At 42.6% G+C, this 14,035-nt stretch overlaps 1 protein-coding gene across 7 annotated transcripts in view; it reads right to left on the bottom strand.

The window, feature by feature from the left end:
* Positions 1-14,035, bottom strand: part of syt1a (synaptotagmin Ia) — a 195,752-nt gene that overhangs the window by 8,019 nt on the left and 173,698 nt on the right. For all 7 annotated transcript variants that reach the window (XM_048268793.1, XM_048268799.1, XM_048268798.1 and 4 more), the window contains one exon: positions 1,257-1,390. In XM_048268793.1, coding sequence (XP_048124750.1) covers positions 1,257-1,390 — 134 coding nt within the window. The remainder of the gene's footprint in view (positions 1-1,256; positions 1,391-14,035) is intronic.

The raw sequence follows: 14,035 nt of genomic DNA on the forward strand, positions 1-14,035 counted from the left end.
GCTCAATTTTTTAAGAAATCAAAAAATAATAAATAGCGGGCAGATCAGGCTGGGTTCACCCAGCCTAGTCCATAGGCACCAGATATTGTTTAAAGGAGAATTCTGGTGTGATATTGACCTAAAGTGTATTGAAACATGATACCGAGTGTGAACGTATGTCTCATAGCCCATCTCGGCTTGTCCCCTGCACTCCAAAATCTGGCGCTAGTTAGCCGATGCTACCAACAGCTTTTTCAATAGTGGTGCTTCGGCATCGGGCTAGCCATGCAAATAAATCACTGTTTTACACCCATTTACGAGGCTCAATGTATCTCCACACTTCATTGGTAGACTTCCAAGGGCCCTGACATTTAAAACGAGACATTGAGAACTTTGAAAAAGCACTGGTAGTTTGCTTACAAGACGATTTATACAGACAGTATCTTCACGAAGTTTAGCATTTGCAGCCATCTTGAATTTAGTCACGATAAGTCGAGCAACGAGTAAGAATGAACAGGTATGATGAGTGATCAGATTCCAAAAATAATTCAGTGGAAATGCATGGATTCCAGTTGCTGCTACTGGAAGAAACTGGAATCCATGCAAAAAAAACTGCTTTTTTTGCCCCAGCACGGGCGGGGGGGGGAGTAGCCCCCGGGGACGAAACAGAATTTTTCTGTAAAAGTCTAGTGGGGCTACATACCCACCAAATTTCATGTGCACCGGTGTTTCGGTGTCCCGGGTATCGTTGACCAAAAATTTAGGAAGTAGATGACGGAAAAAAAAAAAAAAAAAAAACTTTGACAATCATTATATGACCGCTTCGCTAGCGGCGGTCATAATAAGATACTTCTACGTTCAGCATTGGCACCACACCACAACAAACTTTTTGTCCATGCTTTCTTGAAAATCAAGGCATCACTTCAGGACTCCACTTAACTGTGGGTACTGTACCATGCTAAGACATGAACAAACATGCAGCTGAAAGGAAATGACTGCTGAAAGCCTAGTGTTAAATTAGCTGTACTAAAACTACATAGTGGTCTAGGAGGAGTCTAATGGCTTAATTTATTCATCCTATTGCTGAGAAACTAATCACCATAGCAATGAGACTTTGCTACATCTGCCTGCCCAGTTTGTATACCCAGTCACCATTACACTTAACAAAATGAATAATGATAAAGAGCATACAAACATCTAGTTCCACCCTCACTTAATTTACACCATTTTATGTTTTGTATTAAAACATGATTTCGGTTCAAGATGGACACACATACCTGGATTTGTTCGAACGGCACTTCAAAGCTGAAGGACTCGTTGTAGTAAGGGTTGAGGGTGTTCTTCTTGATTGTCGTCTTCTTCTTCTTCAGCCTCTTCCCGTTCTGCATCAGGTGGATTTTCACATAAGGATCTATACGGAGAGATGAAAAACAGGATTTAGAAATGCGGAACTCTGGTCCTGTTCACTTGCACAACACAATGGTTCCCATCAAACAACCAGACATTTTGAGCCATTCTGTGGATTTCCACTGCAAACCCAGAGTTTGGTCATTTCCTCCCCAAATAGCTTTTCATCATGATCACCTTTCCTTCTCTCATTTTCCTCCATTCTCTCACTTTTCTTTTTTATTACTATTAGGCATATTCATGTACTCTGATTAGCAACTACTTTTACAAGATTTGGGAAAGATTCTTGAAAGATTGGAGTCTTTCGAGTAAAGTTTGAATGGGGGGGCATTAGTTAAAAGACTACAAACTTTCAAGAATCTTTCCCAAATCTTGTCAAAGTTGTTTAGTGTAAGGTGGTCATTAGCTGCACCTGAGGAATAGCTACATATTTTTGGACAGCATGTCATTCTGTATAATCCCTATACAAAAGCCTTACATAGTAATGCATAACATCATTACACCTTAACAATCCACAGTAATCGGTGTATGACTGACATAAAATGAGTCACACAATGTTTGATTATGCCAGCTCTCGCTTGTTTTTCTCCAACAGATCCTGTTCATCCAGCAGCAGGCCTTACTAGCCGTCCGGCGGTCAGAATGCACTTAGCATAACACAGACATTGGCTGACCTATCACTGGGGAATATTCCTCTGTGGGAAGCTTTTCAGTGAAAAAGACCCACACATAGACACACACACACACATTCTGCCTTTGTTGTTCATTCAGTTGCCTTGCAATGGAAGGTCACTCTGTTTTGTGTGAACCACAAATGTGGAAATTATCTAGATCCCTTGTTGCTCAAAATTAGCCCTACTCGGTTCCGTTTCTGTAGAGTATTATTTACAAGCGATCTGTGCGTATCTCTGAATGCCACATGTTTGAGTTTTTTACGATGACTCTGCAAATCCGAGGGGTAATCCAGCGATAATGTGTCTGGCCAGAAACATCTGTAGGATGTGTAGCAGAAGCAAATATTGGTTAAGCTTAATTCCGCTAATCTTATATCCGATTTAGGGGGATGTCTGTTCGCTGTCAACAGACTGGTGAATTTATCCCTGCTATCTAATGCTCTCTCTCTCTCTCTGTGTGTGTGTGTGTGTGTGTGTGTGTGTGTGTGTGTGTTTTGTGTGTGTTTGTGTGTGAGCGTATATGTGTATGAGAGAGAGAGAGAGAGAGAGAGAGACAGAGAAAGTGTGTGTGTGTTTGTGTGTGAGCGTATATGTGTATGAGAGAGAGAGAGAGAGAGACAGAGAAAGTGTGTGTGTGTGTGTGCCTGTGTGTTTTGTGTTTGTGAGAGAGTGAGGGCAACGGGAAACGAGAAACAGGCAGTCAGCAAGCCAGTGTCTATTGTTACTTTTATTACAGTTCCGCAGAGGTGTGTGTGTGTGTGTGTGTGTGTGTGTGTGTAGTGAGTGTGTGTAGTGAGTGTGTGTATGTGTGTGAGAGAGAGTGTGAATAGGCCCAGCGGTATCTAAATGAGAATCTCTTCCATCGTTGGGCCAGTCGCCATCAACCAGCCACATTAGTGCTCCATATCTTGCCCCACCATCTCTCCCCTTCCATTCAGTGTTTATCCTTTAGCAAGAGGCGTCCGCTTCAGCCCGATGCCCTCGGCCTCCTCGCGAACAGAAAAAAGGAAATGTCACCAAAAGCAATAACAGGGCGGGCGGAATGACTCCTAGCATCGTTCCGATCGGATGAGAGTGTTGCGGGAGAAGGTTCTGAGCCCTAGTCACCTCAGACAGCGAGCGCACTTTGAGTTGCATTATGCATGAGGGCTGTTTGCTTCATTGGCTCAACGTTTACAGACTTGACTGCCTTTGAAAAACAACAGGTGGAATTTCAATGGTGCGTTTTCATTAACTTCCAGATCAAATCTTCAGCAAAGTTGTTTGTCTCGGATGTGGTGTTGGTTTTCCTTTTCTGACTTACTTTGGATATATTTCAGGGAGTCATCATGTTGCTATAGGGCAGGCAGTCATGCTGTCTTCAGAGGGAAGATGTTAAGAGTGGTATGTAAAAACATGTATATGTTGTACCTTTCACTTGGAATAGACCCCATGCTTATATATCCACAAATCAGGTGCGAGAGCTTCATCTATCACTTGTATGAAAGACATATTTTATGTTAACTCCATGTCCATGTTAGGTCCATGTCGATAAAAAACAACTGCAAAAAGTTTAAACCCAAATAATTCACTTTCATTTTTTTTTCCAAAACCCCTCAGACTAACCTCACCTTGAAAATAATGACACTGGATGTGCTTAACAGGCGGTCACAGAGGGTAAGTTTGACTTTGGTTGTCTGATGAAGGGCTAACGCCTGAAACATAAAATTATATTTGGAGCTATTGGTGTAGCGGACTTCCTTCACTTATTTTTGTTATGTCCATTTCGTCCAGCACCCAATTTTAGAGCATTATTGTTATTTTTACAGTAAGTTTGACTTTGGTAACATGTTCAGAGCTAATGGTCTGGATGTTGGGGCTTGGCTCCCAACAGATGGCCTGAGAGCTGTGTGAAACCACACCTTCCCCTCCTCTCATCACTTCCTATGGGATAAACATAGATCAGACTACTGAGACTGTAGTGGAGAGGTAAAGGATAAAAACTAATTTTTACAGCCCCTCTGCATATTTTTAAATGATCCGAATACTCACAGTCTTTACAGGACAGCCCATTTCAGAGAATGAAGGAGAGAGACAGAGAGAGAAATAGAGAGAGAGAGAGAGAGAAAGAGAGAGAGACAGGCAGCTGGCTCACAGTCTTCTGCCATATTAGGAAGTCTGTCTGCCTCTTATCTCAAGCATAAGGAAGCTCTGCTCTTAACCCCATGCACCATCACCAAATAGACACACGTGAGAGGTTAGAATGAATGCCCTCTTGGGAAGTCAATATTTACAAATTGTACTGTCTAATCTTGAGAACTCATGAAATTAGACTGCAAATGAAGTTGTCAAGCTGCTTGCATGGCTATTACACAAACAACAGATGATGAGAGAAGGGTCAATACAGGACTTGTGTCCAAGTCCAATTGTGTGATCACCATCACTGTCAGTTTAATAACAGTCTCCTGGGCAATAACTGTGGGCCACCCACTGACATTTTCAACAGAATCATCTGATCTCTCTCTCTCTCTCTCTCTGTCTCTCTCTCTCTGTTTTCCAGGAACTTCTAACTTCCCCTGGTGCGAGCGTCTGACAGAATCACAGCACCACCTGCTGCATGCAGTCCACACGGGCAGGAGCAGGAGCGGAAGCGGCCTTGTGCTTTCACTAGATTATTTCGGGGTGTTTTGTCAGTCGTAAAGTACTTCCATACATGTCAAGTGGCGAAGCAGGGACTCTCCATGTGGCAGCTGCTCATTGTGAGTACTACTTTCAATACAAAACGGATGAGATGACAAGTTGCCTAGCAACCATGAAATGAGAGCGACTGACTGATAAAGAGCACGAAGGCAAAAACTATTCGGAGCATTATAGCTGACTGGATATTTATCTACTGCTATGCAATTTGCCCTGTCTGATACTCTCAGCACAGTCCTATTTTTCACAGTTTAGTGCTGCATTGAAACACTTGAGATCAGTTAGAGGTTCGGTATACAATGTGCTGATGCCTTAGGTGAAATGATATGACAATTTTTAAATGAGTCGTTCTTGTCCATTAGAACAGTAATCGGTCAAAGTAAAGGTCCCCCACAGGTATGGTTCAGCACTTTCTCCAACATCTCTTCTGTGAAATGTGGACAGATGATGAGGAAAGGTTATACTTGGGCATAGTGTTGGTTATATGATTTGGGTACACACCAAGCAATAACATGTCCTTAAAATGAAAAGTGGTTAATAGCATCTCTGACTGAAAATGTTTGAAATGGAACTATATTGAGATGGAACTACTGTATATTGGTTTCAAAAACATATCCAGGAACATATAGAGAACAAAACACAATTCTTTTTTTCTCTCAAGGGTATAATATGACTGTGCCAAAATAAGTGTAGTCAAACCTGTCAGTGAGTGAGTTCTTTCTTCACAACAAAATGCTTCAATCACCCCGCAGCACCTTTGCCTCCCGTGTGATACCAAAACCTCCAGTGATCAGCACGGTGTGAAAAATATTAATAAAGTCCCAATATCTCGAAAGATAAATTTGCACAGCGAAGAGAGTGACTGATAAAGCTGCTACTGAGTCCTGATGAACATGCTAATGAATCACATCACCCGAACGCAGCTCAGTGGAAACACACTTTGTTTCCCTTCAAAGCGCCGATAAGTCCAAAATGCAGAACACACACACACATACAGTACACACACACACAAAAATGACTCAAGCCTGTTTTTATCAAAAAGAGTGAAGTGAGTCTACTCTAGAAAAAAATCACGACTCTCCACAGCGCTTTATGAAAAGCTATTAAGCAGAGTAAGGTGGACACAAAACCTAAAGGAAGTGAGTGGGCGAAATGGTGGCCTGTGGCGAAAGAAATCGACCGTGTGGGAAAGAGTAGAAAGGGGGTAAACTGGGTCTAAATCTGGGTTCGTCCCAGGGTGAAGTCCGCGTGGACGGGCGGCAAGAGCAGATACTGCCCACTTTACCCTACTAGTGCCAGCTTTTGTTTGGTGTAATTTTATGCCCTGCGTCTGTCGTCGGCTCCTGCGACAATAACACAAAGTGGTGCTAATCAGTGGGCATCGCTAGCTCTCTCTGGTATGCCACTGGGTGATTGATGGGTATTGTTTTGCTCTTGACGTCTCACGGTAATAGGTTACACTGAAGCACCACACTGTAATTGACTGACTCGTAGTTGAAAGTTTCACTGTTGTATTAGGGCTGTACTTGCACTCAGTTTTTTTTTTAACCAAGGATTATTTAAAAGTAAGAATCGTTATCAACTTTTAAATGTGCTCAAAAATTAAATAATGTAACCAATGTATCAATAATGTACTATACAGTCTTACTTCAGATTATAATAACATTATTATGTGCAGTATGCAAATTGCAGAGATAAGGTAAGAAAAAGTGCATATGAGCCCTAAATAAAATAACTGATATAACCATATTGTAATAATGTAATTGCAGACTGTCATTAGTCATTATGTTGAATAATGTGTTCAAAGATTCAATGACAGAAATGTAATAATTATTGACAAAAGTCATGACAGATGTTGCAGCTTCCCATTCTTACCAAGGCTCTCACACTGAGACACACAGACTGCTTCTCAGAGGGCGTACTTCTGCACTTACAATACCTAATTTGAGTGCATGAGTGCATTCACACTGAAAATTCTGACGACATGAAGTGCCCTGCTAGTCCCCGGGTTGATGCACTCATAACGATGAAAAAGCTGAGTTTGGAACGGTGGACACTTTTCACCCTCAACAGACGATACAAACAATTTAGACATTTTCGAGCAGCATATGCTGCCATACAGAAAACGTCTTTTCAGGAAAAAAACAGCAAACTGCATTCTTCATATACTACAGTGGCATGGTTCCATAGTAGAATAGTCAGGTACTATAATGGTTGAGCAGCTGCAATCCTATATTTAGCAAAAATGGGACAGCATTTCATTCTCAAAACTCAAGAAACTACACAACATGAAGGTAAACATTCCCTTGTCCAAACTTTTACGAGACATATTGCTGGCATCAAATTCAAAATTTATATATATTTTCAAAACCAATACAATTTCTGTTTCCTGTTTAGACTATTCATATGTTGTCTTTGCTCTACACAGTGTCTACATTTTACAGTGTCCACACTTTTCTGGATATAAGGTTGTACTACATGGGTACCACGATCGTCTACTGTGCAGCCAGGGAACACACATGAAGGGCAAATAGGAAAGAGACAACTAACAGACAACTAATAGTGAACTAATAGATAACTAATAGACAACTAATACAACTAATTGTTTTTCTTTCTCAATCTTAAATGGGTTGGGTTAATTTACTTGACCATTGCTTCTGGGAGGCCTGGTACAGCGCCCCCTGGTGGCTTGTTGAGTATACTACTCAAATGACTCGACCTGTTGGACCTCTAGGCACCTGTTTAAACAGTTTCCATTAATGATATGAAGAGTATACACTAATATATTGATACTTTGTCAATATGGTGCCAGTTAACACCAGTAAACACCAGGGATCCTGCGACAGCTGAACGTTGTTACCAATATTATCCAGAGGTAACATAAAACCCAGAATTAGGCATTCCTCACTGACTGAGAAAAGCTTTTGTTTTGTGCCGAGACATGCACTACCAGCAATGTGGCTCTCCTTGACATTAAGACAAGAGAGGCATTTCTCAGACTTATTTCTAATTATATAGCTTTTAATGGAAATAGCCATCTCTTGTGTGCCAATGACTAATTAGTCTCGATAAACAGGACCTTCGGCAGAGAAAAGGACAAATTACAGCCCATCAATTACATGGTCATGCCCCTCACACACAACCCTATTGCATACACCCCCCCCCCCACACTTCCCTCTCCTCTTCAAATTCCAGCTGAGTCACAATGGTCATTGTGGTTAATTATTGACATTATACATGCAGCCCATTACGCCTCTCATCAGATGGTAATGTAAGAGGAGACAGAAGAGGGATCCTCTCGGGGGCCAACATTCACTTTGGAGCTTTTTCAAAACTAAACTTTTTCTCACGGTGACTGGGAGCACCAGTCACAGTGACAGTGCAGATGCACAGTGCAATCTCTGAGGCTTTCGGTCAAGCATGGGAATCCTGTTGAATGGCAGAGCCATGTGTTTGGTGCTGTGGAACCTGAAGAAAAGTGATGTGCACATCAGAACTCAGCTTGTATCCTTTCTCTAAGCAAGAGCAAAACTTTGAAAGAGATGATCAATTACAAAAGGGATGCTAATATTATTATGCTGTTTGTCTGGTACTCTGAAGATACATACTGTCAGTGTTGACATTTCTGAATATGTCTGATTTAGAATGAAATATAGGTAATAAGGAATTAAAAAACACTATTGAGTTCACAGGTAGGTGTGGATATGGAGAGAATGGATTTAGAGGCAAGTTAATCCTCAAACTCTGGCAGGGTATATGAATCAGCCTCTGAACTCATTCCTGAATAAGCACCACAACTATTTAGTGATGGAGAACTGTACCTTATCTCTCAAGGCCATCACTTTGAAAGCATGTAGCCATTCAATTGCTAATAATAAACTTTTAATCCTGACCCTGACAGACAGAAAGAAACATGGACAACAAACTTGGCACATCTCTGAGTAATGTTGAAGGCTTGATTCAAGGCCCAAGACGTCGACGGAATCAAACACTAAACATAAAGATGGTAAACTCTACCACAGCGCTCGCCCACACTCTCCAATGTACTGTAGAAAAAGCATTCAGTTCCACTCTCTGCATGAACCAGTCAGGTAACCCCCCCTCCACATACACACACACACACATACACACACATCTCTTAATGCAGTCTTTGTAGCCCACGGCGCTTGACCGTGGGCAAGTAAATGGGCTGGACCAGGATGGACGCAAATGGAGGCGAGAATATGGGAGTAAGAGCAAGGGGTTAGCATAATAAGGCTTGCAAGCAGTCTCTCTCTCTATCGCTCTCTCTCTCTTTCTCTCTCTTTAGCTCTCTCTCTCTCTTTAGATCTCTCTTTCTCTCTTTCTCTTTCTAGCTCTCTCTCTCTCTCTGCGACAGCTCGGAGAGCTGTGATGCTAATGGCTCTCGCTCACCAGGCTGACAGATGAGGTAAAGCTCGCGCCACTTACTGCACAGCAGGTGGGCCTGGCGCCGAAAGGGGCCTGCCGGCCCACCCAACCCCCTACCCGCCCGCCCGCCCGCCCTACTCCGCGCTGCCCTGACAGGCTCCGGGAGAAACATGCAGAACAGGTGTAGGGAAATCACAGCCACCCACGGGGTGGGGGTGTGTGACTGTAGTGAAGGGTGGCAGGATGCAGGTGGGCGCCAAGGGACAGGTGGAGGAAAGATGGATCATTATGGGGGCGGGGGGTTGAGGGAGAGAGACAGGTTGAATAAGAGAGAGTGATGGACCTCATGGAGAGAAAGTGTGGCCACTCATAAGTAATGTACTCTCTGTGAAGAGGAAGATTGTGTGAGAGAGAAAGACCTCAAAGAAAGGATGCAATCAGCAGTAAAATGAGACAAGAAGAGAACGACGAAGAATTCTGGAAAGAGATGACACGGCCCAGAAGACTACTCCGAGAATTGGGAGCTTTTGAAATCACCATCGCTTTATGTTTGTAGCATAAAGCATCGACCTTAACATCATGGGCATCTATTTCTGTTGCTAGATATTTTTGCTATAGTGTTACTTGCCCATTGAGTGGTAAATGCATGTGTGTGTGTGTGTGTGTGTGTGTGTGTGTGTGTGTGTGTGTGTGTGTGTGTGTGTGTGTGTGTGTGAGTGTACTGTATGTATGTGTGTGTGTGTGTGTGTGTCTGTATGTGTATGTGTGTGTATGTATGTGTGTGTGCGTGTGTGTTTGTGTGTGTATGTATGTGTGTGTTTGTGTGTGTGCTTGTGTGTATACTACTTGTTGTCACCAGCCTCCATGACTAAGGCGGGGCCACCCACGCATTCACAAACCCATCATCTCCCAGTGCTCCTGTTTCCACACCTACGGGCATCTCCCCCAGCGACAGATCGGCCTCACAGGTGACGTGGCGCTCTGAGCGGCGAGCGGCTTTTACGCCCACCTGGGCTGTTTTTGCGGCATTGTGCACCTCTAGTTTCTCATCATGCATAAGGCTATGCGGTCTCTCCCATTAGCAGCCCATCTCTGATGGAAATGGCTTCTGTTTGTGTTGTTGTCACATGGCATTCACTTCTGCACCTACCACTGCATAATACAAATATAAATATGTAAAAATATACAGCCTTCAGAAAATAAAATACCAGTTCAAACCTTGGATATTTGTACAGTGTGGGCAATTACGTATAGCCTAACTCATGTGGGGACATCTGTGTCATGTGTTTGTACCAAATCAGACACTCAGTCCATTATAAACCCAAGAGTACGTCATTACATTCTAATGAGATGAGATTAATTATGTGTTGCGGGAGTATTCTGTATGACATATTATGTTGTGTGTGTGTGTGTGTGTGTGCACCATGTGTGTCATGTCAGGTGCATGGTATGGTATACGTGCCTATATGGTACATTCATTCTTGGATATAACAGATGGGCTAACTGCATCAGAGCTATAGCGTCTACAGATAGAAAAGAACATGCCTGATGACATGAAAGGACAAATCAAAAGAAAGATCTGCACACTGTTCGTTGCTCCCATAAAATGTATCTTTTTGATTTTCATCTTCAAGTTTAGTTCTGATCGAGCACCTGAAAAAATCTTTGGCTGTGCGTACCCTGCTTTTGTTCTCTGATGACGTGAAATGACAGTGTCCTGCTCTACGATACGTATTACTGCATATTATGGATGAGTTAACTTAGTAATGCTAGAGTATGCTCTGTTATAGTAGTACCAGACGTGAGTGCTGTCAGGTGCATGGAACACTATATGGTGTAGGATCCATAACTGGCTTATGAATAGGTTAATATTATGAGTAGATACAGTATGTGCAGTGGGGGGAAAAAGACAGGCTTGGTCTTTTTTTGGAGAAAGAGATGATGGGAAAGGATAGTGTCTAGTTGCCTCAGGGCTCTCAGCTTCACCTCAGAGCAGACTCCTTCCAGACACACTATTCACCAGAGAGACAGCCTCCAGCCAGAGGAGTGGAGAAACATCCAGAACAAACCTCTACAAATCCCCAGTGTTCAAGAACTTTTGTGTGTGTGTGTGTGTGTGTGTGTGTGTATGTGTGTGCGTGTGTATGTATGTGTGTGTGTGTGTGTGCAGGCGCATGTGTGGACTACTGCAAGGCATTATGTCTTCCATTCACAGTTGATGCATGTTCTTTATGTAAAGTGTGTGTAAATCAGGTTTCTCGGCCAAGTATAGCTACTTGCGTATACAAGGAATTTGGTCTCTGCATTCTTTATTTGTGTGAGAGGGTAGCTCAGAACTGGTTTAGTGCAAGACAGAATGCCCAAGAGTAGCTGGGAAGGAATATGTGAAAAATCATGAAGATTGGGCACTTCTGGATACGTTTTTGATTTTTGGCAGGGTGTTAGGTATAGGCCTAAGGTTTTAAAAAATCCATGGATACAAGTTGGGGTGGCCCCCTAGTGGCAGTTATCCATAAAATCCAAAATGGCCCCCACTGAAAAAGAAAAGGTTATATCTCAGCTTCCTTTGGTCTTAAATTGTTGTATATTGTATTTTCTCTACTTTGTTTGATACAAGGAATCCAATTTTGATATGTTCTTCTTATTTTAAGTCCATTTAAATCTAGTATCATAGTCATATTTAGCTCATAAACTGTCAATATCTCTGAAAAAGTCACATTGAAATATTACTCAGGTCCCTAGACCCATATTTTACCTCCAAGGTATGCTTTTCTTTGTTGATTGGACAGGTCATTATCACTGTAGTGTCAAAAATCACATGCTGTGACCAAAAGGACCATTGTTGAGGCCTTAAATAAACACAAATTCAGAACTATGCCACAGTGAAAAGTTACAGTATATTAGGCTTTTCACCATGTTAAGGATCAATATTGTATTTTAGTCAAATAACACAAAAAAAACAATTCATACTTAAACCATAGACTTTCTAATGAGGAGACACAGCACTCAAAATCCTCCATAGAAATGCATGAGCTTAGTTTGTAACGGCAATATGGCAGTTGTCTATGCAAATCACACCCCTTCCGCGGCAAAATGTTGACATGTGAATACACTGAGCCAATCATGTGCTGTATTATGAATACATTGAGCCAATAATGTGGTGTGTTGTGAAGACATTGTGCCAATCATGTGTTGTGATCTCACCGCTGGAGCAAGATTGGTGTCGTGAAGCCTTGCGCACGCGCATTTCTGCCGAAATGGATGCCCGATGAGTGCCCAAAAATCACATGTTGTGACCAAAAGGACCATTGTTGAGGCCTTAAATAAACACAGCTTCAGAACTATGCCACAGTGAAAAGTTATATTAGGCTTTTCACCATGTTAAGGGTCAATATTACATTTTAGTCAAATAACACAAAAAAATACACTGCACTCTTTAAATACTTAAACATCACGTATTATTCAAAGATTTTTGGTTTCACTCTTCATCATTACAGCCTCCCTCACACTTGCACAATGTGGTACAGCAAAGTCCAGCTCAGTGGCACTTACAGTTGCCCATACAGGCAATCACACAGCCACAGTTGAGGAGGAGTGAGCATCCCTTGCTGGCATCTTCCAGATCTGTCCAATATGGCACCCAGACTTTGGTTCTATCATTCCATTCTCAACCCCACTCACTGGGGTCTGGAAACTCTGGAGTTTTGGAGAGGGATTGTTCCAGACAAAAACTGCAGTGTGCATAAGGCATGATGGGTCGGGGGGATTGAATCCAGGGACTTGAGGCCTCTCAGAGCTGTGGATTGGATTTGGATCAGGGAAGGCATATAAAGATATTCCAATCCACCACATCTCAGAAATGCTGGGACCTCAAAAATGTCAAGCACTGCCCCTCTTCCACGCGTTCACATGATGTGACGTTGTATGGAATGGCAAAAAAAGCATGGAATGTGTGGGCAGCTTACCCAGAAGTCACCGGCACCCTCATTCTGATCACCCAAGACCCAACCAGCCTCACACTGGAATCAGTGCACATGCAAGTTCTCAAACGCTGGACTGTACTCATGTATAGTAAGAACTGCGGTGTCGAGTCAGTCAATGAAACCCGGAAGCTTCTTTTCACTCATGGCCTCAAATCCCTGGATTCAATCCCCCCGACCCATCATGCCTTATTCCAGCATGGAAAGTGTGCCCTGCACGCTGCAGCTTTTGTCTGGAAGCAGTCCCACTCTAGCCTTGTGAGACCATCCTGATCTCGCGAGTTTCAGATTTTCACTCGCAGATCAGTCTGACATCTCTCCGATAAAGAAAATTTGGAGCAGTTCGCCACGAACGTCCAATCAGTGTTGGTTTTGAAGCGGGTTTAGTGTGACGCAACGAGAAACTACCGTTCAATCTGAACAACATGGCGACTTCCACGGATGAGATGAGCATAGCTATCGCTGAAGTTTTATCCGAATATATTTTAGTATTCCTGGGAAAGCTAGGAGTCTCTGCAATGTAGCTTGGAGGAATGAAGGACACAGACATCCTCCACAGGCAATTCAAGTTAGTGTTTGGTAGCACTGAATCTTAGTTACTTAACGAGAAGGAATATGCTTTCTTCAGACGTGTAGCCTACCATGAAAACTTGGTGGGGGATTGTCGTTGATGAGGTTCATGCCACATACAAATAGTAAGTTTAAAAACGTTAACGTTAGCTACTTATCTAACTTGTATGTTAAAAGATGGCTTTAGAAGAATGCTTTGTTTATCTGATTGGTTGATTTGGACCGACCAACATAGGTGGTGATAGACAGATGCTTTATCCAATCAGCTAACCAGTATTTTCGCCCCTTCTCCAACTGAAAGTTCCCAGATGGATATGCGGAGCAAATGCGAAGCAATCCATCTGGCGGAGTCAGGTTTTT

Source organism: Alosa alosa, chromosome 17 (assembly GCF_017589495.1).
Source record: "Alosa alosa isolate M-15738 ecotype Scorff River chromosome 17, AALO_Geno_1.1, whole genome shotgun sequence".
In the NCBI taxonomy this organism is placed as follows: domain Eukaryota; kingdom Metazoa; phylum Chordata; class Actinopteri; order Clupeiformes; family Clupeidae; genus Alosa; species Alosa alosa.